The sequence below is a fragment of the Poecilia mexicana genome, unplaced genomic scaffold, assembly GCF_051168715.1.
Source record: "Poecilia mexicana isolate PSO_F unplaced genomic scaffold, ASM5116871v1 scaffold_6, whole genome shotgun sequence".
NCBI classification, from domain to species: Eukaryota; Metazoa; Chordata; class Actinopteri; order Cyprinodontiformes; family Poeciliidae; genus Poecilia; species Poecilia mexicana.
In genome coordinates, this window is record NW_028263375.1 from 25518978 (window position 1) to 25542960 (window position 23983).

The 23983-nt window shown below is 40.5% G+C and overlaps 5 protein-coding genes and 1 non-coding gene across 8 annotated transcripts in view; 4 read left to right on the forward strand and 2 right to left on the reverse strand.

Moving 5' to 3' along the window:
- Positions 1-305: 305 nt before the first annotated feature.
- Positions 306-9554, reverse strand: aplnr2 (apelin receptor 2). The gene is made up of 2 exons (XM_014976602.2): positions 9464-9554; positions 306-2196 (listed from the first exon to the last, which is right to left on the reverse strand). Exon 2 carries the CDS (start codon positions 2068-2070, stop codon positions 730-732), a length of 1341 nt encoding a protein of 446 aa, XP_014832088.2. The 5' UTR covers positions 2071-2196; positions 9464-9554; the 3' UTR covers positions 306-729.
- Positions 5998-7531, forward strand: LOC106910052 (endonuclease domain-containing 1 protein-like). Its single transcript, XM_014976199.2, has 2 exons — positions 5998-6324; positions 6404-7531. Exons 1-2 carry the CDS (start codon positions 6031-6033, stop codon positions 7001-7003), a joined length of 894 nt encoding a protein of 297 aa, XP_014831685.2. The 5' UTR covers positions 5998-6030; the 3' UTR covers positions 7004-7531.
- LOC148158723 (uncharacterized) lies at positions 8114-9764 on the forward strand (the record flags this gene model as incomplete). The annotated part of the gene is given in 4 exon segments (XM_088006742.1): positions 8114-8575; positions 9421-9444; positions 9446-9571; positions 9573-9764. Coding segments are annotated over 4 exon segments (804 nt in total), but the record flags the coding sequence as incomplete, so codon positions are not given.
- Positions 9765-10728: 964 nt separating this feature from the next.
- On the reverse strand, positions 10729-19472 carry pus7 (pseudouridine synthase 7). Its single transcript, XM_088006484.1, has 17 exons — positions 19366-19472; positions 19095-19197; positions 18029-18346; positions 17853-17937; positions 17231-17347; positions 16983-17127; positions 15431-15542; positions 15263-15340; positions 14953-15081; positions 13846-13971; positions 13693-13754; positions 13109-13269; positions 12824-12950; positions 12584-12685; positions 12191-12320; positions 11961-12052; positions 10729-11203 (listed from the first exon to the last, which is right to left on the reverse strand). Exons 3-17 carry the CDS (start codon positions 18334-18336, stop codon positions 11067-11069), a joined length of 1911 nt encoding a protein of 636 aa, XP_087862610.1. The 5' UTR covers positions 18337-18346; positions 19095-19197; positions 19366-19472; the 3' UTR covers positions 10729-11066.
- Positions 19473-20800: 1328 nt separating this feature from the next.
- Positions 20801-20874, forward strand: trnat-agu (transfer RNA threonine (anticodon AGU)). The gene has a single exon. It is a non-coding gene; the product is annotated as a tRNA-Thr (tRNA).
- Positions 20875-22058: 1184 nt separating this feature from the next.
- The window catches only part of srpk2 (SRSF protein kinase 2), a 68413-nt gene continuing 66488 nt past the window's right edge, over positions 22059-23983 (forward strand). Inside the window, exons 1-2 of one of the 3 annotated variants that reach the window (XM_014973587.2) lie at positions 22059-22166; positions 22394-22463. In XM_014973587.2, coding sequence (XP_014829073.2) covers positions 22151-22166; positions 22394-22463 — 86 coding nt within the window. In that variant the 5' untranslated portion in view covers positions 22059-22150. The remainder of the gene's footprint in view (positions 22167-22393; positions 22464-23983) is intronic. The other 2 variants (XM_014973582.2, XM_014973588.2) reach the window with 2 other exon arrangements.

Below are 23983 nucleotides of genomic sequence, written 5' to 3' on the forward strand. Positions count from 1 at the left end.
TATGCAAAATCAACAACTGTTATACAACAACTGAAGTTTTTGCCTTCTTTTGGACAAAGATGTACACAACAAATTTCTCCATTTGGAGTGTTTAAATCAAAGTTTATTTTTTAATTGAATTATTTTAGTGTATTTTTACAACTTTTTACTGGTATCTCTTTTGAAGTGTTTCTTTCTTCTTAATTGTATCATTTTGAAATTTTTTGTAATGATTTTGTATTTGAAAGGTCATAATCAGGTCAAAAAAAGGTTCATTATTATTAATGTTGTTGTTTATGTCGCATATAAAAAATCAACAGAGGAAATTTCAATATGATGTGGCCTTTTATTATTTATTGTTGTCATAAAGAAAAATAAACAGTGAAACGTCTAAAACAGTAGTGCAACACAAACCAAAGTACATTCTGAATGTATCACATATCACATATCATGAGAAGCTTTTATCTGACCCCAGATTATTTCTGCCTCAAATAATTTAGGAAGCATGTGCATTTTCCTATGGGAAACATCTCCATTGTACCCTGTGGGAAAATACTGTTGAACATTCCCATTTCTGGATGTTAACTGTAAAAGTCTCACACAAGCTGGACAGAGCAAATGCTCAGGCAGCTGGGAATTTTCTAGACCTAACAATGTCCAACAAATATTCAGATTCTCTTTTATTTTTTTAGATTCAAATTTATTCTGCTTTTGAACTGAATATGAAGAGTTTATTATTCCTTTTCCTTCTCATAACCTGTCCTCTTCCTCTTCATCTTCTGTCCTTCCCTCTATTTCCTGTTGTGTCCTTGCTGGAAAGGTCGAGCTCCTCTGCTGTTTCTCTTGTTCTTCTTTCCTCCCGTCTCCCTCTGCTTCTCTTCTGCATATCCCGCACCACACGAGCAGAGTTGCTCTGCACCGTTCCCTGAATGCCGGGTCACAGGCGGCGTAGAGCAGAGGATTCAGGCAGGAGTTGAGGTAAGCCAAACAGGTGGCGTACGGATGAGCGGCCAGCAGAGCCTGGTCTAGAGAACATGAGTACGGGACGACGCCCAACTCCAGCAGGATGAAGACAGTCTTGTTGACGTTGAGTGGCATCCAGCAGAGGAAGAAGGCCATCACTAAAGTGACAATAACCCTGAGGAGTCTGCGCTGGCGCATGCGGTCGGGACGGGGGCCATGTCCAAAGTGCCTGCTGAGCAGCTGAGCCAATGAGCAGTAGCAGACGAGCAGGATGACAAGAGGTAGCAGGAAGCCAATTAGGGTTGACTTTAAGCTCAACACGGCAGCCCACCATACCTCTGCCCTGTCTTTTTCAGCCTCTTCAAGCTCTGCCCCAACCAGCATGGAGTAATTCATCTGGCAGGAAAGGACGACAGATCCAGGGTCATCTTCAGACGTGGGGTCAAGTTCCACTTCCCCAACGGAACGCAGCAGCAAGCCAGGAAGAGCCAGGACCGCCGCTACCACCCACACCGCTACGAGTATCCACAGCGTCCTGTTGGGACACCTCGGTGAGGGCTGGTGGCCGGAGTGCCGGCGTCCCGTCAGGATCCAGTACCGCTCCACACTGAGCATGCTCAGACTGAATACGCTGGCATACATGTTGAGAGCGGTGAGGAAGCTGCTGATCTGGCAAAGGGGTTGCCCAAAAGGCCAGTGGTAGCCCATTGCCGTGTAGGTAGCCCAAAGAGGGAGAGTTACAAGGAAGCAAAGGTCAGCTAATGCCAAACTGGCTATCAGAGAATCTGTGAGGGAGCAAGAGGGCAGAGGGATGGAGGGAGGGCACGAGGAAGAGGTGAAGGAATGAGAGGAAGCTCTGGGGCTCTGTCCTGATGGTTCGCTTTCACAAGAAGAAGGCGCATGCTGGCGATCAGCTCTGAAACAGCAGCAACACTGTGGTTTGTCTCCTATCCTGATCCCGTCAGGTTGACGCAGGTACACCCAGAGCACCAAGCTGTTACCAAGGCAACCCACCAAGAAGGCCAGAACATAGATAGACGGGATGATGGAGAAGGAGGGATACCAGTCGCCATAGTCGCAGTGATCTGGAGCGGGAGTGGGAGTAGAGGAGGTGGGGAAGTCTGACATCTTTCTATTAAACAAATCCAGCCATCATGATTTACTTCGACTCTGTTAAATGAAGGCTGTTGAGATTGAGAGCCTGGACGCGTGTCCTGTTTCCCGTTCTGTCCTCTGGGTGTTGACTTGTATTGTCTGAAAATTCAGAGAAAACAGTGAAGTTTTACAGATTTGAATACCTTCTTATTCTGTGACTTACAACTGCAGACAGTGCCTTTAGGAAGTTTTGTCATTTTACAACCACAAACTGCAATGTATCATGTTGTTGTCAGATACAATCAGGACTATGTGGTCTTTAGTTTTTTTGTTTGTTTTTTTTCCCTTTGCTCTGATGCCTCTAAATAAAACCTTGTACAACCCACTGACTTCAAAAGTCACCTAATTGGACAAGTCCATTTGTGGAGATTTTAACCTGTTTGTTTTAGACAAACAGATTAAAAGATAGAGAATATTTGATAACAAATAGCATCACTAAGTCCTAAACACACCAGACAGGTCAGGAATAAATCTATGGAGAACTTTACCTGCACTGATCTGACCTATACAAACCAATATCCCAAGTGCCATCTACAGTTTGCCAAAAACCATAGGAAATATGTAAAAGAAGTTGCTCTTGTTGGATGAAGCCAAATTTAAGAGTCTTTGTCTTAGGTGGAAAAAGTTGTACTAAACACAGCATCCCCACAGTGAAACATAGTGGTGGCACCAGCATCCTGTGGGAATACTTTTCTTGAGTAGGAACAGATGAGTTAGTCAGAGTCAGTGAAAAGGTGGATGATGCAAAGCACATGGCAACACAGAAATAGACCTGTGAGTGAAATGACTGGGATGGTTACCTCCCAGCAGGACCCTTAACATTCAGTCAGAGCTACAGTAGAACAGCTTAGATCAAAGATTACGGTTTTTATTTGTCGAAAAAGATTTTAAAAACCATCTTTCCTTTTCCTTCTCCTATCATATCGAGAAAAACAGGAGTGAATATTTCAACGTTTCAATATTTCAACTTGAGAAAGAAATACTAAAATCTTAAACTCGGTATTAATTCTAAAACTCTCTTACCTTAATAAGTTTGGGTAATATCCTTGTGTTGATACTAAAAATATGACTACCATTGTAGAGGGAAACCAAAATCTCCTAACTCAGTCGTCTGTCTCTCTATCTGGTCATGAAACTGTGGATGTCTGCTGCTGCAGCTTGCCAAATGGAGAGAGAGGGCTGAATATGTATCACTGCATCCTCCATTGACAGGAATGGGGAAAAATACACAGACAAAGCCCTCCTTTTTTCTTTTTTACATTCTCGAAGCAGACCACCCCAGGAGAGGTACAAGACCTATAAACATCCATCCCCTCCCTAAAATAAACACGCACAGCTCCTGTAAGGCATGAAACAGCCCCCCGTTCCTCCATCAAACACAGCCCAGCCACAACAGGCAAATAAACGGCGTCTCCTGGCTCTCACACGGCCCGTCTTCAACACGGAGACACAAACGCATTGGAATGCATCCACAGGACAGAAATATCTGCAAACACCCGTCATCCTCAGTGTGACACTCGTTTAAACAGACGAGGAACACCGTAACGAAATGCAACAACAACGAGAAAATAACTCTACAGACATTCAGAGTCCGATCACAACTGATCGACAGAAAACCACTGACCTGAAGCTGGTGGACACACGGGAAAGACCCGTTAACAATTAATTCCAACATGACAAATGAAAGGATTTTTGGAAACACCGAAGCAATTGAATTTACGGTTTGAATTCAGTGCTGATCATCTTCAAATACTGTCTAGATCGACTCGCCACAGTCTACCCGCCATAAAATGATAACAGATGCTTCTCTAAGAGCAAGGGTGGCAAGAAAAATGTGTGTACTGAACAGCTGCAGTTGAGAAGACAAAATATAATTCATTAGCTAGAATATTTAATGTTGGAACGATAATGACTTCACTGAGGATATATTAGGAATCTTAGCCTTGGGAAAACAATGTTTTCTTGTTAAAGAAGGAAAACTGAAATCCTTCAGTTGAAATTTCTTTTATTTGCACATGATCTGCTTTACTCTCCAAAAGTGTTTTTACTCATTTTCATACGGGGAGTGATATTACAATCTGAAAGTACAGGCAAATATCCTAGTATGGCTGGTATGAAGAGACCATTTAAGCTACACAGAAGGAAAACTCAAATAAATATTGATGTAAGATCAGTAATAAATAGTTCACATTCAAATATGTGTTTCGCCGGGATATTAAGCATTGAAGAAACAACATTAATTCATTTTTTATAGCTAACACAAGACATAAAATGTAACAATTACATAGCTAATGATCTTTTGTATAGTTGAAAGTAGGCATACCAACTGGCCTGACCCTTAGAGGCGACTGTAAACAGAATCTAAAAGTATGTTATTGTTGTTGTAACTTCTGTTTTCACTAGAGGTTTAGTCTCAAACTAGGCATCTGCAACTGGACTTTTTAATGGGTAAGAGGGCACGGCTAGGTCAATATGGAGTTACATCATAAAAGGTGAAGAACTTTGGGTGGTAAACAGGAAGAGTTTGTTTCCACAGAGGCCGTGCTGCCATCGGCCTTTTGTTATGGGAACAGATGTTTCTGAGAAACGTTCCCCACTCTTTTCTCCTGCATGAAAAAAACACACAGCTTTTAGTTACAAAAGAAGGAGGTGGAGGAAGAGTCAACACAAGCATTTCCTAGGGAAGAAAACTGCGCAGGGAGTTAAAGGATGTGAAACAAGACTCCTGCAGGAGTCATGAGAGCCATAAATTTATTACGGTTAGAAAACGTAACTTTCTAGAGCACATCATGGTGTCAAGCTGGAAAACCAGCGCGTTTCGCCAATTGTTGTTATGCTATCTGTTCAGACACAAGATTATATTGATGTATTTCTTTACATTTTATCCATGCAAACACTGAGAAACATGTTGAGGAATATGTTTCTTGGTGTTCCCCATTGGCTTAATGAGAAGCAAACTGATGTGAAAATAAAAAGTTTATGCTTGTACTCATTACATTCTATCTTCAAGCTCAGGCTTCCCCTGTCATCAACTTAAGGGGCAATGTTATTGTATTTCTAACTGAAAATCTGAAAATCCAGCAGCTAAAAACCAAGAGAAGCACATCATAGTTTCAAGTTTTAATAACCAGTAGCATTTGGTAATTGCTATGATGTTATCTTTTAGGAATACAAAGGGATAATGTTTGTGTCTTCGTTTTATACTTCCAAATACTGAAGGAAGATGTTCACTAATAGATATTGTGAAGCACTGTTTTTTTTTTTACTAATTCAATAACAAACAATTGTGCTAATAAATAATACATATCTCCATCTTTCACAGTGTTTTATATGTGCAGCAGCCCTATGTGATACGGACCATGAGGATGGGTTCTCTCCAGGTACTCCAGTTTCCTCCCACAGTTCAAAAACATGACCGCTAGGCTAACTGGTCTCGCTAAGTTGCCCTTAGATGTGAGTGTGTGCATGGTTGTTTGTCCTGTGATGGACTGGCAACCTGTCCAGGTTATACCCAATGACCACTGGATATAGGCAGCAGCTCCTGGCAAATCTGCAAGGAGAAATATGTAGAGACTAAGGATGTATGAGAGGATGGATATACACTGTAATTATATGTCATATAATCCTCACCAGACATATTAAGATAAACAACGTATAGGAAGAGTTTAAAACATTTTCCTCTGGACTGACTATCTACCTCTACTCTTTTAAAGAGTTGCTTTAATGAATACAAAAAAGAAGATGCTTTTTAGACCTAACTGTGCTGCGGAAGTGGCAGTTAAAACAGCGAGAGGGTTTTTGGGTGTGTGCAAAGGAAATAAGATAAGGATTTGCATACCTGAAATGGTATGAGGTATGGAGTAAGCTGAGGAGTGAGAGAGCAACTAAAAGAGATTAAATGCAGTCCAGAGACTACATTCTGTAGGTTTCATCATGTCCATCTACAGAACCGAAGGGAAACTCTTGTATTTTCTCATCGTTGTAATGGCAGGAGCAGAGGTCCAGAACAACATCTCACCGGAGTGTAAGCAGTTCTTGTACATGGGGACTATACCACGAGGGCTTGAGGAGCAACCGTTGAAAAAGATTTGCCAGTACTATGCAGGCAAGCCGCGGTTCTTCACCCTCTATGACTCCTTTAGCCACATCCCTGTTTACTCTGCGTACACGTTCAAGCGCTCGGACGGTTCCAAAAAGGTTGATGTACCCTGGATGTACGAGCCACAGGTAAGAGTGGCTGTTGACCAAAGATGAATTTGAATTAAATAGATTTGTTTTGTTACTCTGACACTGTTTGTCCTCACAGCTTTCTTTGGTGTCTGGATCCAGAGAGATGGAGCCGTTCCCTTCTGCAAATATTCACAAGAGCTTTGAGGATTCCCAGGCTGTGCTCGATGACTACTCCGACACTGTGATCTTCGAACGAGGCCAGCTGAATCCAGACGAGCATCAGGCCGACCCAGAGGATAAAGCGGCCACCTACACTCTGACCAACGTGGTTCCCAGGGTCCGAGAGTTCAACATCGGTCCTTGGAAAATGCATGAACACACCATGCGCAAGAGGCTGAACAACTACTGCCGTGGAACTGCCTATGTGGTCACGGGGATCACCACCTCAGGCCACACCATTCGCCGTCACAACATCAACCGCCTGGGCATCCCTACCTACCTCTGGTCGGCCTACTGCTGCACTGAGTTTGATCACAACGCTCCCTACTTGGAGCGCTCAAAGTTCCCTGCGTTTGCTGCTTATGGGCTCAACGACAGGGAAAACAACAAGGTTCAAGAGATGACGGTTCAGCAGCTGGAGGACTTCCTGAAGAGGGTAACATATGTCAGCGGCTCCTTCCAGATCTTCTATGACAACTGTGTGCCTCCTAATACTGCTAGTGGCCCACTGGCCTGAGAAAGGGAAAGTAGATTAATTCTTACTCTTACTATGCAATGTAGACCGTTTTAATTCCTCTCTGTTAGCTCCTTGACTTTCAATTGTTTCTGTAGTAGCTTCTTATTTCACTGAATACTCAGCAATCTCAGCTACAACAAGTATCAATATGTTTTAGCTCTGTTTCTTTTGTGAAGCATTACTAGGCTTTGGTTATACACAAATGCCCATAAATTCACAACTTACTTGGTTGTACTCTACTCACATTATCCGTTTTATGGCATCTGGCCGTAGCTGGAATGATACCAGCCTGTGAAGGCCTTTTGTCCGGTCAAAACAGATTAGACCAATGTTTTACATTTTCTATACCTGTGCAGAGAAGCTAAGCTAAGTCACATAAAGATATTTCACTTGGCAAGGTCAAGAATTTTGCTTGGGTTTTAAAAGGGATTGTTTGGAGTTTGATGGAGTCAGCAAGTTTTATTTACATTCAGATTCTGACTCCTGATGTTACGCTGTGATTTAAATAAATGTTAATCTGAAATTAAATTTCCATATTTTGTCTTAATTTTTACCTTTATCTCATTATTCTGTTTTTTAAAATCTAATTAGTGCATAAAACACTAAATAAGAACAACGACCCAAATTTAGAAAAACAATTATTTGATGTAAATAGTGGCCATATCTAGAGTACAAGAATAGTTTTCTCTCCACTGTTTGTGTAAATGATGTAGATTTTATTTTGAAAAGCGAATACCATATTGCAGCTTGGTCTTGAGCACAACAGAACGGTATGTAGCCTGATTTCAATATCCACTATACAGGGAGACCTTTCCCTGTTGAATGTGAACTCAGACTCATAAAGCATGGCTGTAGCGTTTCACTGAAGAAACCGGAGCAGGTTTTGGCCACTCCATCTGTTTTCTTGACCATCACACCACGCTGAGCGCGCTCAATAAGGTGATGCGACGCTCATGGCGGGGTCCCTGCTACGCTCTCCCTACAACCAATGAGACCGCCCCACGCTCCCGTCACGTGATAGAAAGAAGCAGTGCCTCTTCACACAGTAAGGCAAGAAAGAAGAGTGGAAGTGTATGGTCGTGGTTCTGCACCAAAAAAAAAAGCCCCTAATCTGATTCTGGACCTATCATGCTGCTGATAAAACTAGAAGATGCCCCTGCCGAGGGCTGCCAGGAGCAGGAGGGAGCAGGTCCCGGAGAGCACCCCGTTCCTGACACCTAACAGGAGGAGTCCACGAAGAAGAAGGAGAAGGTGATGGCCATGTTGACAGAGAATGAAGAAGTGTCCATGGTGGAGTGGCTGGAGTGCAACCCCGTCCTCTATAACCGCAAGCTGAAAAACTACAAAGACACCAACAGGAAGAAGGCTCTGTGGCGTGAGAAGGCTGCACAGATGGACCAGGACGTCCTCATTCTACAGACATGGTACACCAGTCTGCGCACTCAGTTCGGCCACCTGAAGAAGCTTTGTGAGGAGGAGCAGACCCCCGGGCTAACCGAGCGGGACTCCTGGATACTGAAACGCTTCGAGTTCCTCACACCACACATTCTTCCGGTCCTGAAGAGGAGAGGGGTCAGTGCAACCAGACATTGTTGGACATTGTGCCACCAGAAAATATTTACACCCGTTAATGTTTCCACATTTTGTTGTTACAGCCAGGTGTTTTCTAAAATAGATCATTTTAACCCCCCCACTATCAACACACAACTCCATAATGAAAAGACAAAGAACTTTTTAGAAAAGTCCAGTTTTATTTTTACCATTAGAAACTGTTTATAGATCGTCAGTTCCATTGCTTAGCATTAACCACTTTTGGCAGGAATCACACTTTGAAGCCCATACAAGCTAGCTACGCAAATCTGTTTTTTGTCTTTTTCTTTCATTCATATGTACTTATATTTAAATACATATTTTCCTTTACAAATAGCCTTTAAGCTATTGTTAGCTTTTTAGCTTATTTTAACTCTAAAACCAAAGTTGACTTACTAAATGAATTGTTAATTTATGCTACCCAACATGCTAGGTTAAGGCAACATGAAAATTATAGCATTTAAGCTAACATTAGTTTTTAGTTCATTTTGATGTAAGAACTAAGATTAGTTTACTGAGTGTCTTACATTAAGGCTATTCAGCGTGTTACCATACGTCGTCATGAAATTAGCATTTAAGCTAATATTAGTTTTTAGCTAATTTTGACGTAAGAACTAAAATCATCTTATTGAATGGGTTAAGTTAATGTTATTCAGCGTGTTAATGAGTCTCCATGACATTACCATTTAAGCTAATATTAGCTTTTAAGCTAATATTGTCCTAAAAACTAAATGATTAACATTCCCCAACCTTCTCTAGCCTAACCCAACATGATAAAAACAATTTTTTATGTTGTTCTAACGTGCAGTTTTCTGCGCTCATTTCAGAAAAAAAGGAAGCTGGGCATAAACGTCACTCCACACTACTCACACTGCCTCTTCTTGTAATGCCAGTCCGTCTTCTTCCTGCGGCGGGTCAGTTAAGCCCCATCCCATGATCCCCCTGACGAGCAACTCCACCAAACGGCCAGCTTCTGTGCGTCCAGCTCTACCGGTGGATGTAGGTAATAATCAGCTTGATGAACACTCCTTGGTCCTACAGCAGCACCAACTTCTCAATCAGCTCCGACCAGAAGGTGACAGCAAGGAACGAGATGCGTTTGCAGAGTGGCTCCGGTCAGCCATGCACAACTTTGAGCACTCTATCTGGAGGAGGTGCCAGCGGGAGCTGAGTGATGTAATGTACAGGTTTATTGGAGAGAATGATGATGTGAGGTGCGGTGGCCAGGCTACAGGTCAGTTTTCTGACCCAACTGCGCAAAATGACCTGGAAGAACACAAGTGGAGGCCAAAATAAGAATTGCTAAAGCTTTCTAGGATAGAACGTCTGTACTTCCTTTATCATCTCTTTCAAGTCTGAGCAAGTATGGAAAGAAGAAAACTGAAGCAGACTTTTCCTTATTCTGCAATCTAGAAGAAAAAAATAAATGAATAAAAACATGAGTGCTCCTTATATCGATATTTTTTAAATGCTGCTTTACAAAATAACTTGAATTTTGATCCAGAATAAAGGCGTCAAAGGTTACAATGATGTACTTCACAGAATAGTGCAACAGACATTGGACATTGATTAGTTCTTTTTATATAGTTTTTGTTTTGAATTTTTTTGATCGAACCTGACTAGTGTGTCTCTGCCCAGTTTTCTGACCATACAGCCAGAGAGGAATTAAGAGAGACAGCAACAGCAACTGGAGTGGATTAGCTGGGCTTACCAACAATAGTCTTCAGAGTGTTGCCTATTTAACTTTCACACTATTCAGAGATATTTTAAAGTAGCTTAATTTGTTGCCTCTGTTAGCATGGAAGGTGTGATAGCTCACAGTCAACTGCCTGGCAACTGGTGGGGGAGGGGCAGCACTGAGTTAGACACCATCTGATTTTACCAATGAATATAAACCAGCTTCAGTAAAACATTGTGATGAAATGGCATTTTTTAAATAGCTGTAAACTATTCAAATATTCTTATAACTTAACTGTGTCATTTTCTAAACAGGAAATGTTGAGAAAAAAAAGTTTTGACTGTTACAGTGGTTTTTACTGCATTACTGTAATAATTATAAACTTTAGTTTTATATTTACTGGATATGCTTTAAACCACAGCAATAAATGTTTTTAATAAATGGAATCAGACTCAGGTGTTAGTCACTTTAACTTTACTCCTATTTAGAGCCAGAAGTAAAAAAAAAAAAAAAAAAAAAAAAAAACTTTTCTGTACAAACCAGCATCAGAGTGATAAGCATCCAGAATGTGAAGCTCTTACTTATATCATCACTGAAAATATACAGTACAATCATAAAATGAATATTGTTGTTTAGCTCTTCATCCTTGCACACACCACAGACAACAAACATGTTCGTAGAGAACAGAGTTGTTGCTCTTTCGGATACTCTCTCTGCACATCAAACTCTAAAATAACTCGTTACGTAGATTTGTGCCTGCAGCAGTCCAGTTCGAGGCCAACGAGTCGTCTGATCTCAGTTAAACCAAACGGTGTTGAGCTGCGTCTGTTTCTTGATGCTGGTGTCCAACTTGAGGACCTCCCTGATCGCCATGGTAGCATAAGTCGAGGGAGGCAGGGAGAACTCCATCCGCAGAGCCCGGTACTTCCCGTCTGAGGGGAGGAATCAGACACACAGCACAGGTCACCTCTCGTGTCAGGTGGTTTTAGTAACAGCTGACATTCTGACCCGCTAACGACGTTCAGGAAGCTGCTGTTGGTCCATCACTTTTTCACAACAGATTTAGACCCAACTGGCGTTTCTTCACGTCGACCTTAATATTCTGCTTACCCACGGTTCCGCTAGCTTAAAAAAGCTACTATACAGTGTCCTAATGGAGTCCTGAGACATGCAGCTAGTGCTAGCATGTTTATTCAGTTTTAATATGACTTGTTGATACATTTTTTCTAGCCAAACTCTTCAATGCAGTTCCAGGTAATGAGTGGAGGTAAAGTATTGAAAAGGTTGTATTTCCTGCTGAATAGATGTAGTGCTTTGCTTTGTTCAGCTTAAAATTTAACAAGTACAGTTTTAGCAGCCCTCTACGAACTTGACAGGAAACATGGATATGATGAAGAGAAGCTACATTTTTACATAAAAATAGGACACGGTTTTAAAAAAGCAGTTTGGGGATACGCTTGGCAGGCAATCGCCACAGGTATTTCAGAGTTCAGCTTTGTCAGAGTAACGTTTGCTAGGGAGATCATATGCTTTTGGTTCAAGTCATCTTATTTTTTTTACACTTTAATCACCTTCGGTTACTTTTGACAAACAAAAAACAGGTTGCATCTTTAAAAAATACACAAAAAGAAAAATATAAAAAAGTTTTTCATATGGCTCCCGTTCAAAGGAGATCTGAAATGAGCAGACCTTTGTTGAAGACAGGAGCAGGTTTATTCTCCAGTTTCTCAAAATCGCTGTGCACCAGAGAGATCCGCGGGTCGTCATAGTGAATCACCTCCCTGCGACAAGAGAACGAAGCGTCAGGGTCTCTTATGAAAGCAGATAAAATCACTACAGCATTCAAACAAAAGTCTAATTTTTTAACCACCAAGAGGGTTAAGGTAGAAAAAACAAACAAAACACGGAATCCTGCTAACCAGCTGACGTCAGTGGGTCTGATGATGACGCGTCTGTAGGCTCCGGCCAGGGAGTAGTCCTTCACTTTGTGCCTCATGTTGTCCAGGTCCAGGCCGTCAGCAGAGAGCAGCTCCCTGTATCCCTCACCAACTGACAGAAACAAGGCATAATTATATTTTCCAATAAAAAGGGATTTTTTTTTTCATTTTTAAATCTATTGTTTTATTTATATATATATATATATATATATATATATATATATATATATATATATATATATATATATATATATCTCATAACTGATCATAACGGTTCATAATTGGGACAACTCAGACACACAGGGTGTCCCTAATTTTTCCTAATAAATTTATGTTTATAATAAGAAGAAAGGGAATCACAAAGACATGTCTTACTGTGGTGGGAGGGGTAGATGACATCATACCCAGGAAGTGGCATCACGATGTCATGGATGGAGTGGCTCTCGGCCTCCTCTGCAGTAAGGACGTGTGCTGTGGCTGTGGGAGCAGACGAGAAGCAAAAAGGCTGAAAATTCAGCTTTTAACAGCATTTTCCTTTATCACTTTTAAACCAAACTCTGTTCATTTTAGTTTAGAAATACTTTTCGGAACAAGTTAAAGGAAAACTGAGCTTACTTCCTCTGAGAACCAGATCGCCCTCCACCGCCTTCAGGCCGAAGGCTTCGATCCTGCGACTCACCATGGTGTTCCACACCACGCTCTGGTAGCTGTGAACGTACATCAGCCGGTTGTTCCGGGGGATCTAGAAAAATAAAGGCAAAAGCAAATCTGTGTGTTTATTATCTCTGCTGAATTCATATCTATGCAAGTTTTGACAGGGATGAAAGATAAAACAACATCCATCACAAAGGATTTTTCTCCCGCTTTAACACGCCCCGGTTTTGAAGATATGAAACGAACCAGTCCGAAGGCGGTGACGATGTTTTTCTTGCCGTACATGGACAGGCCTCGGAGCAGCTGACCCTCCACGCAGCGCTTGTTTGGCAGCTTCTTCAGCGCAGCCTCTGGGTCCTGCGTCTTCGCCCACTCCTCCCTGCAGCGAACCAGATATTCTTTCTCTGCTGTAGAAAGTGATCCAGACAAAGAAGACGTAAGATACTGTTTACAGCTGTACAGATACACAAATCTGAGTCATCACTGGGGCTTTAGTAAACTATATGTAAACTACCGTATAAGTATTTCAGTTGCAAGTATATTTGAAGGAAGACTCATTAAAAACATGAAAAACAAATACAGACAATGTACTCAAATTAAACTCCATCAGTTGCTTTATGCCTTATGTGATGTCATCAGAGGCACTGGAGCTTGTTTTAGGAAGGGAACATTTCATCTTACATAATTATTTACAACAACAAAAAAAAGTAAATTAAATACAAAACAATGACATGCTTTCATTTCTACCTAAACTAAGTAGGATGCACTTAAAAATAAATGTCTGGCAAGCAGCTTTAAAAGCAAAGAGAGAAAAAAAATAACAACTCAACCTCCAGGTCGAGGTTTGAGAATCAAATCCACCACTTGGTTCCAGTCGTTTCTCAGGATGGCCCTGAAACAAAGCGAAACCAGACGATCTGAGTTGTCCCTCCGGCGCGTCACAATTCACCGCATCCTATCGGGATTTTCTGCAGGCAGATCACCTGCCTACTTGCTGCGTGGGCACGGCGGTGGTGCCGAAGCGCTGCATCCCGTAGTAGTTGATGAAGCCGGTCTGCTTGAGGGACCCCATGGCCTGATGCACCTGCTCGTCCGTTCCCGAGATGTTCCTGGTGAGAAACAACAAAGAGAGATAAAATCAGAAAGTAGCTTTGATGTAAAATAGAAATAAATAAATAAATAAAAAAATTCTGACAGGGACGTAGCGCTGTCACAAAACTAAAAGAAAACATGAATGTATTAAGCTCTTGAGGCAAAATTCACTTCTCTTTAACAGCTCCTGTTCTTCCCCTCACGAGTCCAGTGTTTGCAACATTTACAGAATATAATTTATCAATTTTAATCTAATTTTTTACCCTAAGAAATTTCAAATTTTTTAAAAGAATTCAATAATTCCTTCTGTGACTTGACCCGAATGCAATATGCATGTCAAACAAGACGGTAGTTCTTGGCTGGGGACCCCTAGGGAATGCAATGGTGAAAAATATTTTTAAATTATCCCCAAATGTAATCTTCTGAAACAGAAATTTTGTGATGAAAACGCCCAGAGCCTATTTATTACCAAAAAAAAAAAAAAAAAAAAAAAAAATATATATATATATATATATATATATATATATATATATATATATATATATATATATATATATATATATAAAATCAAGCTTTACAAAAGGGATCACCTCAATAATGCCTTTTTTTCGGACACAAAGAAAAAATTTAATTTTAGAGCAGTGCTAGCTTAAAAAAAAAAAAAGTATAATATCCTGTTGAAAAAGTTGTTGAAAACTAAATTTTGAGTTTCATTCAATATTTTTGTTGCAGGACTAAATCCAAATTAAATGGATGCCAGGGATGCGCGATGTTATCGGCCATAAAATCAGTATTGGCTGATGGTTTTTAACATATTGGTATCAGTCATGATGCCGTTTAGCTTGCAACAGAAAGGTGAGGCTGCAAACAGCAAAAAGTACAAAACCCCTAAACATTGGATCTAAAAACACGTTCGTTATCGTCAGGCGTATTTCACCAACATTTGCTCATTTGTGAATTTTGTGCAAAACACTTGTACTGTTCTTGTTTCTGCTGACCTGATGACCACAGTGAAGTGGTTTCCCTGGAGCTCCCCGAGCTTCAGAGGATGGTTTTTGTAGCAGAAGTTGCCGAGCTTCAGGTTCATGAGGCACTTGTTGAGGTGAGCCAACCTCTCTGCGGTGATCCTACGTAAGCGGACAGGAAAACAACAAGTCGGACCCACAAATCGGAAAATCTGTGGTTGATTTCCCAGCAACTGCACACATATTTAACAAACCCAAAACCAAATAGTTCAGGTATATCAGAATGGTAACCGTTGTAGCAGCAATTTAGCCAAAAAAAAAAAAAAAATTGTCTACCACTCACTTGAGAACTGCAATTTCCTGAACTGTGATGGCCCTCTTGTCCTTCGTGCCCATGTAGGAGAACATGTTGGGTCTAAGCCTGGAAAAACCCATGGATCGTTGCATACAGCTTTACATCGCCTTGTTACTTACACATAAAAGAAAAAAATTATTCTCGTCAAAATCAGACCTGAGGAATTTTGACAGCACATTGATTGCGTCCATGGTGTCTTTGTTCTCCTTGTAAAGAGCAAAGTGGCAATAGCTGCCACGGTTTTTGGGCCAAAAGTGCTTCCTTGGAGCTTTTGTGGAGACAGAAAAAAAAAAAAAACATGATGAGAAACATTTCAAATAAACTTTTTAGAATACAAAAACTCACTAAAAACACCACGATTCTACCAACAAAGTTGAAGATACAAATGTGTTTAGCAGCGTGACATAGACGACCCCTTTCAATGCTTTACACGAGACACAACCATAAACTAGTTTAGGCTCAATCTTTAAGTAAGTGATCTGGTTATGTAGCATTTCTGATTTTACTCCTTTACACCCAGTAACTCAGCATGAATCTCAACCAGAGCCACTGTTTTTTAGACAGTTCTTACCTGCAGCTGTTTTGACTTCTATCCACAAGAGAAGAGCAAAAGGAGGATAGAATAATGTTACTAAGAAAAGAGGCTCCAACAAACCAAAGGACAGGTTGCCATGTCAGGATGTGGGTTAGGGGTGTCCAAACTTTTTGTCACGTGGGCCAAAATCGTCAAGTCAAAAGTATTTGCAGACAAAACAAAAGAAGAAGAAAATCAAGAATTTTTTTTTCATTGGAAAGTGTTAGGATTCTTGATGGATAAAGGAAAATAATTATTTTTCAAATGTTTTTGGGCTCGACTGAACAGATTTATTATAAGAACAAGATTTGGGTCACTTTGTTTCAAAATGGTTGCTACATTTAGCCAAATGTTATAAATAATTAAATAAAAATATCTGATGCGAGTGCAGCACAGTAAAAGTCTCTGGTTCTGTTGATTATAAAAGCTCGGTTATAAAAACATGAATACCCCGTCTTGTACTTAGCATTTTCTATTGTAAGAAAATTATGTCAGTAATAGTTTTAACCCTGATTAGGATAAAGTCGTCCGCATCAACCACCTGTGCTGGACGGGCCAAAGCTGCATCTGAACTGGAGCTGAGGACCACAAAAAAAATATTCCAGGGGCCACAAATGGCCCCCTGGCCGCACTTTGGACACCCCTGATGTGAGTCATGCAGGAGCCTGGGAGAACTGCTCTCTGTTTAAATGTTTTTACACACAAGTGATTCTTTTTTATTTATTTCAGAACTGATCCCAAATATTAAAAATAATAATAATAAAGCATCAGTGTGACCTCTGAGCAGAATCATGCAGATGTGTCAATCATGCACATGTGCATGCAACATACAGCGGCTTGCAGATGAACTCGTACCCATTTTGTCAAGTTACAACCACAAACCTAACGCCCTGCACCTGCCACACTTTTCAGATTTTCACTGACAAAAAAACCCTGTGTATCGTTCTCCTTGCTACCTCACAACTATGCACTATTTTTGTAAATTTACATAAAAGTTTTGGTTGTAATGTGAGAAAATGTGGAGGAAAATAAAGAGGAGGTGAGAATACTATTGGAAGGCTCTGCAGTCTGGGTACAGGTAAAGAGAAACATGCAGTAAACCTTAATAATGTACAAGCTGAGAGTTATTTTTACCTGCTAAAGCCTTCTTCCCTGCAGCATGGTAGGCCACTATGAACTTGTGGCCTTCTTTCTCTTCGGTCTTTGTTTCCAGACCAGGAAACTGAGTCTTGATGGCTTTGTGGACGAGCGTTCTTTTCTCCTTCGTATCGTCTTTCACCTACGAAAGTGGAGGAAAGACACGGTGGAGAAATCTCGTCGGACCGCGGTGCTCGTTTGGGAGTCCTAAGGTGAAAAAGGAAGCGGGTCTCCTTCGGGCTCACCTCGATGGAGACGTTTCCTTCTTTATTCTTGAAGAGCTGCAGCTCGCCGAGCTGCTTTTTCTGCTCCTCCGTCAGCACGTCGCAATCATTCGGTTGTTGCTCGGTTTCTGCTCCTTCCTAAAAAAAACACAACGCGTAACAGAAGAACACTTTGGATAAATCGTAATCATGCATAGATTTAAACAAAAACACTTTTTTCTCAACGTCAAGTTTAGCTAGAGGGATTAATATCTCATTTCTAATTGTTTGCAATGCCACGTTTATAAAAGATATCTTCTAAATTGGAAAAAAAAAAAAAAAAAACGTTTGGAAAGGAGGATTAAAAACCTTAAACTTTGACAGCATTTCTTCACAGATAGCCTTATCTTCATTGAATTATTTGTGAATCACTTATAGGCTGCAAGCAAGTGTCGCTTTGCTGAAATTTTTAGCTTTTATCTAACTTCCCCCCCACAGCGATTTGGTTGTTTTCCCCCCTTTTGCAAAGATGTTGATGCTGAAAAATAGGCCAAATCGGTTGCTGCAGCTAAGACGCTGGAAGCAAAAACAGCAAATAAACTGTTTTCAGCCGGGACGTCCCTACTTAACTTAATTCTGGAATGAAAGACGACCGATATCTTACCTCGCTGTCTGCTGGGATGGAGAGATCATCTAAATGCACTATCTTTCCTTGTTTGTTGATTTCATGCACAACAAAATCAGAATACCTGAACACAAGCCACAAGAAAGGATCCATTTATCGAACGTGAAGATATATTCAAAAACATATTGTCGAGCAAAACCAGAGGAGGACCAAACCTTTCCTTCAGGATTCCAGAGAACCCTTCGTGGTCACTGACGTACTTCAGGATGCCGACGTCCATCTCAGTCAGGCCGTGCTTCATCATATCAGCAAAGCTCTCGCCGTCCTCCTCTCCGTCACTCGCCTGTCCTTCCTGCTCCTCCTCCTCTTCCTCACCACCACCGCCGCCATCTGTGTTGGGAGCGTTCCCGTTTTCACCGTCGACTTTTGGCTTTTTCGCTGGCGTCTCTTCGTCCCCGTCCTGCAGACAGGTTCTCTTCTCTCCGACCGGGTTGGCGTTAGACACAGGTTCTGACTCAGCCATCAAAGTCGAGCTAAAGCAAAACAAAACATTTCTTGTTGATCTAAATGTACTGCACAATGTTTGTTAAATACATTTTCTGTCACGGCAATGTGTGACAGAAAATGACTGCAGCCAAAAGTTGTTGGTCGCTTAATTATTATATTTCAAGTGCAATGCATGTCCTGAAATGATTAATCGTGACGAATCGATTATTGAACTAATCATCAGCTACTTTAGTTATCAATTAATCATTAACTGGACCAAAAAAAAAAAAAAAAAGAGTAGCATACTCAGAACAGTAATTAAGAAAAAACGATACAAAAATTATATACATTTTATATTTAAATGTGTATTTATATATTATATATATATATATATATATATATATATATATATATATATATATATATATATATATATATATATATATATATATATATACTGTCTGTAAATATGACTTTCATGTGCCATCCATGCAAATGCATCCTTTGCGACAAATGACCAGGCATACGCTACAGGAATGCCATGTTATTGCATTCAAATGTTAAATGTTTATGTTCTTATCTAACAGATGATTCGAATTAAACACTTTTTTGTTGTATTTTTTAATGTATTTCTAATATTGTTTTAAAAATGTTTAAATTAAAAATCTACAGAGAGTGATTTTATTTTCTTATAGGCCTCAAAATAGGCGATAACTAAAATAACTGTGACCTGACGTTCCCAGGATGCATAGAGGATGACAGGGTAAACAGAGAGAGATTAATCTTAAAACATACTGTTTACAAAGGTGGAGCAGGGAATGTTTGTGAATCTGGAAAACTCTTCTTATCTTCCACCGAACAGTCAGTCCCAGATACGTCTTAGGAGCCCAGCTTGACGCTGACAACGAAAAGAAACCCCACCATCACAATCATTTTAAAACTAAGCAGCTGAAGCCAAATGGTGCTAATGCTGAGGAAGGTCATCAATTGGAGAGCCGAACGTAAATTGGAACAACGAGTAATTAAAAGCGAGCAACGCGGGGATTACTGACATACACCTGTTTACCTGTTTGTGTTGATGTTCAACAGAGGACGGAAAGTGGTAAAGAAAAACTGCGTCTATCACATGTGCATGTGTGAAAGACCCCGGAAACACATCTAAGCCCAAAGCCCGCCCACGTCGGGGATTGGCTGGAGGAGCTGACAATGTGGAAGTGACGCATTTAATGACTTCAAAATGCAGCTTTATTAACTTTTAACAAAACTGACAACACAATAGAAACAGTTGGGGAAAAAAACTCATTAGAATATAATTGAAAATTTATTTATTTTACCAATTTGATAAAAAAAAAAACTCGCATAATAAATACATTCATCACACAAAAAGTGATTAATTTCAGGCTTTTATTTTTGCTAGTTACAGTGAAATTAATCTTTTAATTAATGTTACACAAATGTGTTATGACCGAGACAGTTAGAGGCAAGACTGCTGTGTGAAAATTCTTCAGCATGCTGTCATTTACGCCCTCAACCACGAGATATTATATGTAACCAAGAAAAAAATTCAATACACGCCCGACAACTTATTGAAAAATATGTTTTGTACAGTGCATACATTCAATATTTAGTTGGGACTCTTATACAAATGGCTGCATCTATGTGGGGTATTTATTTTAAAAGTGGCTCGTTTTTTCTTTTGAACTACTTCATGAAGTTGTCCACGTTTCCTGAATTTGGCCTCTAGAGGGAGCCATACCAAAGTAGCTGCACAGAAGTCCCCGCTCCTTTGGTTTCATACAGATTGGTAGGAAAGCAGCCATTGCTGCAACAACCTAGCCGAATGTATCAAAACAATAACCAATAAGTGATTAAGTTCTTATTGGTGTGTTTTATATTTAAGGCCAACACTTAATAAATAATAATAATAAAAACCAATAAAAAATAACAACGTAAATCAGTTGACTACAGAAGTGATTTCACATTTTGCATTTACAGGGTTTGACCTCGTCTTATTAAAAATAAAATTACAAAATTGGACATGTTATTATTCTTCCCATAAAGAATGTGGTATCCTTAGAAGCTTATAATAATTTGTGAATGAAAAAAACAAATAAGGAACTAAAATTAATTAGAACCACCAACATTCCAATTTTTAAAAATTGAGAATCTCAGAAAACACTTTTTATGATGGCTTTATATGTATATGCAGTTATTTGATCGCTTTGTGTTGCATCACATTCCACAACATTTTTTCCATGAGCGGAAAATACAACACGGGAAGGTAATCAGAAATCCCTTCCAAAAGAATTTTATAACACACACACTTTCTCAGACTGCATTAGTGTCTTGATACACATCATATCTATAATCTAAAAAAGCCTTTCACAAAAAAGAAAATAATAATGATGATACTTTTGTAAGTAGTTTACCATTATTTCATTAAAATTAATAGTCATGCATCACTCAGTATTAAAAAGTAGATATAGGGACATTGAACTAGTGGCGCCGTGGCTTAGTTGGTTAAAGCGCCTGTCTAGTAAACAGGAGATCCTGGGTTCAAATCCCAGCGGTGCCTTTTGTGTATTAATTTCTATGTTATAGGAGCAACCATACAGGTGTTTTATATAGGTGATTTTATATTCTGAAAAAATAAAATCCTTCATTATAAAGTGTAGATGATAGATTTCTCGACATTCGTTGTTAAAAGTAAAACATATTTATATCAGTATAATATTGTTTAAAAGAAAACAAAACTTCTTGAGTATAACTGAGATGCTCTTCCATCTCAGTAAGTCACCTGGCTGTGTCTAATATTTAGTTGATCCAAACATATCTGTGTAGATATGTTCAGAAAAATAAGCTTTTGTTACTTTACGGGACGTATGGTTGTTAGTGTGTAGGAGTGGAATGGGAGGTGGAGCTGTCAGCTCTCTTCTTGTAAAACCAGCTCTCAGTTTCAATAAAGGACGCAGACACCATGTCTACTTTTAAGGCCATTAACTAAGCCATCCTGTTTTTATTGGTGAGAATCAGTTATGTCTGACTCTTTGCTCTGCTACAAGTCTAGACTGCTGGACAACAGATTGTGAAGAGCATATTTTCTTTAAGTCATGATAAATATAATAACTTTCCATTTGTTTACTGCCATGTCTCTCCTGAATTCTTGGGTAGAAGCCTCTGCAAGTTTCTGCTCAAGGTTCTTTCCTTTCTACTGTCTCCACTTGCTTGCCCATATGAACGACTGTATTTAAATTAATATGTACCTTTATCATGTTAAATATGTGCAAAAGCTTTCTGGACATTAGTCATGCTTTCTTTTATTGCTGCTCTGCAACAACATTTATGCTGAAATGTTATGCGTCAGCTGTGTTTTTTCCTCCCTCCTTGTGTTTTGTTGCTGTTTGGATGTTAACTTTTAGGTGATACCTTGCTAAATGCCTTATGAAATATCATCAGACTCATACAAATACAACTTAGCCCCGATCTACAATCTACAGTTGGTGTTTAGTTATTGGTAATGTCTTCCAATATCACATAATTACCTAGTGATAATTTCAAATTTCCTCTCAACTTTAAACATATTTTGTCTCAAAAACATGGTGGCCCATTGGATAACTGCCGTAGCAGTTAGCAGCTGTTCTGGAGGTAACCCTAAATACGCACCGTCCCTCTATTTAATCTCACAATCTGAATCACATCCTCCACCATCCCTACCGATTCCTGCTTGGATCGACAGGGGGCGCGCTTGTCATCCAAACACAGATGAGGTTAGTGTGAGCGGGTACAGAGGGAGAGGACCCGGCTGGCGCCGCCGTACGACCCGCTCCTGCTGCCGGGGAAGAGGAGAAAACATGAGCTCCAAGAAAGGTGCGTATCTCTTCAACCCGGTTCTGCTAACCGGCTCCTGTCTGTGTTTAACTCTCAGGCTGGTGGACGTAAACAAGGCGTAAGAAAGCGTCAGTCACAAACGACGCTGCATGACCCGTGGCAGCCAGCTTTAAGCCCTAATGATGGTGATGAGGATGTTGTGTTGTCTCTCTCTCTGTCTCCTCTGTCTTCATGGGACTTCTTCAACGTCGCTAAACTTGAACCAGCAGTGATGGCCATTCAGGCTAGGAAGAGGCGGCCGAAGGGGAAGAAGGATAAAGCGGGTCACCATCGGAGGTAAGCGGGGCGGAGGCGGTGGTGGTTGGGGATTGTGGTGATTGGGGACGCGTTTGTTTGCGTTGCAGGACTTTAGTTTGTTCTTTCTCGTGTGTGTGTGTGACTGTGACGCTGCGGCTGCATATTAGACACATGGTACAAGGCGTGTTCTTCCATCCGAGCAGGCTTCAGTGGAGTATCTGAAGTTGCCAGCTGATTCTGTACTGAGTGTTTTCACCACCTCCACTGGCATCTTGGTTTAATTTCTTAGAGGTTTTTTTTTTGTGTGTGACGCTTTTTCCGTCCTAAAGCGTAGGCAGCGCCTCTGCCCCCCCTCGCCCCCCCTCCCTTCCCCCTCCGCCTACCCCCAACCTCCCTCCCAATATACCGTGTGTTATTATTTTTCATTATCAATTTTTAGGGGGTGGGATGTCATGTAACTTTACTCGGCTGCGCGGACCATTGTTTCCCGGGTTGTGACTCTTGATTGCAGTAGTATTTCAGCGTGATTTCGCTGCAGTGGCTCTGTAAAGTGCATGCGAATCGGAGTGCAGATGAGTAGGGGGGCTTCCTTCATGGCACGACGCTATTGGAGCGACGTCACCGGCAGCAGAAGCAAGCAGGCATCAATTAGGTGATACCACCGGAGCGACCACCCCAGGGGGCCGCAGGAATTTGCTGGAATTCCTCACACACGGAGGCATTGAGACGCGGGCAGCCCCCCCAATGTGCGTGTGTGTAGAAGCAGTTAAAAATATGGAAACACCGCCAGAGAGGTAAAACGAAGTCAATCACACCATGTAATTTTGTTTCCAGGTGCGACGGCGGTCACGTTTTGGCTCTTTGGTGTCATTTTTATGGACCTGTTTAGGCTCATTATTTTTTGTTCCCTTTTCTATCTTCAAAAAAAAAAAAAATCACTGAGACACGGGCTTCTTCCTTTCACCTGTTTAAACAAACAGCCAAGATAACGATGCTACCAACAGAAATGAACTGAAACCATGGAGTACACGCAGGAGACGTTAGAAATGTAACATAAATAACAGGAATAATAATGATAATCCAGCCCTTTAAACAAATTTAAATGTTTGAGTTGGGTTAAGCTGCACAGGTTGAGTTCCTGTTGTAGTTCTGAGTCAGCAGGTCTTCAAGTGACCTTTAGGTTGTTATAAACCAATTAGGGTTACAATGAATGACCTATTTTTGTTTCTATTTACTCTGTAAAACCTTTTTTGGGGGGCTTACTTTGGCTCCAAAACAGCAATTCTATTTAATTGTGTGTATTTGTTTTATTTTTTACAATATTGCTTCTTGCGTACAAAAGCATAAAATGTAGATTCCGCACGTCAAAGTGTGAATAATATATGTAAATTATCTAGTATCGTGATGATGGTGGTATAATCCCGTAATTGGCATGTGGCTTATTAATGGGGCAACTGAAGTGCTATAGAAGAAGCCAAAAATAAATAGAATATCAAATATAATCAAAGTCAACAGAAAATAAACAGAAACTTAACCTCGGTTCAGTCACGAGTGGAAAC

Coding starts and splice junctions, on each gene's coding strand:
- aplnr2 (XM_014976602.2), bottom strand. CDS start 2,070: ATGTCAGACTTCCCCACCTCCTCTACTCCCACTCCCGCTCCAGATCAC.
- LOC106910052 (XM_014976199.2), top strand. CDS start 6,031: ATGTCCATCTACAGAACCGAAGGGAAACTCTTGTATTTTCTCATCGTT. Junction 6,325..6,403: donor CCTGGATGTACGAGCCACAG/GTAAGAGTGGCT, acceptor TTGTCCTCACAG/CTTTCTTTGGTGTCTGGATC.
- pus7 (XM_088006484.1), bottom strand. CDS start 18,336: ATGGCTGAGTCAGAACCTGTGTCTAACGCCAACCCGGTCGGAGAGAAG. Junction 15,341..15,430: donor GTGCTGTCAAAATTCCTCAG/GTCTGATTTTGA, acceptor GGGTTTTTCCAG/GCTTAGACCCAACATGTTCT. Junction 11,204..11,960: donor TGCTCCTGTCTTCAACAAAG/GTCTGCTCATTT, acceptor TCCTCCCCTCAG/ACGGGAAGTACCGGGCTCTG.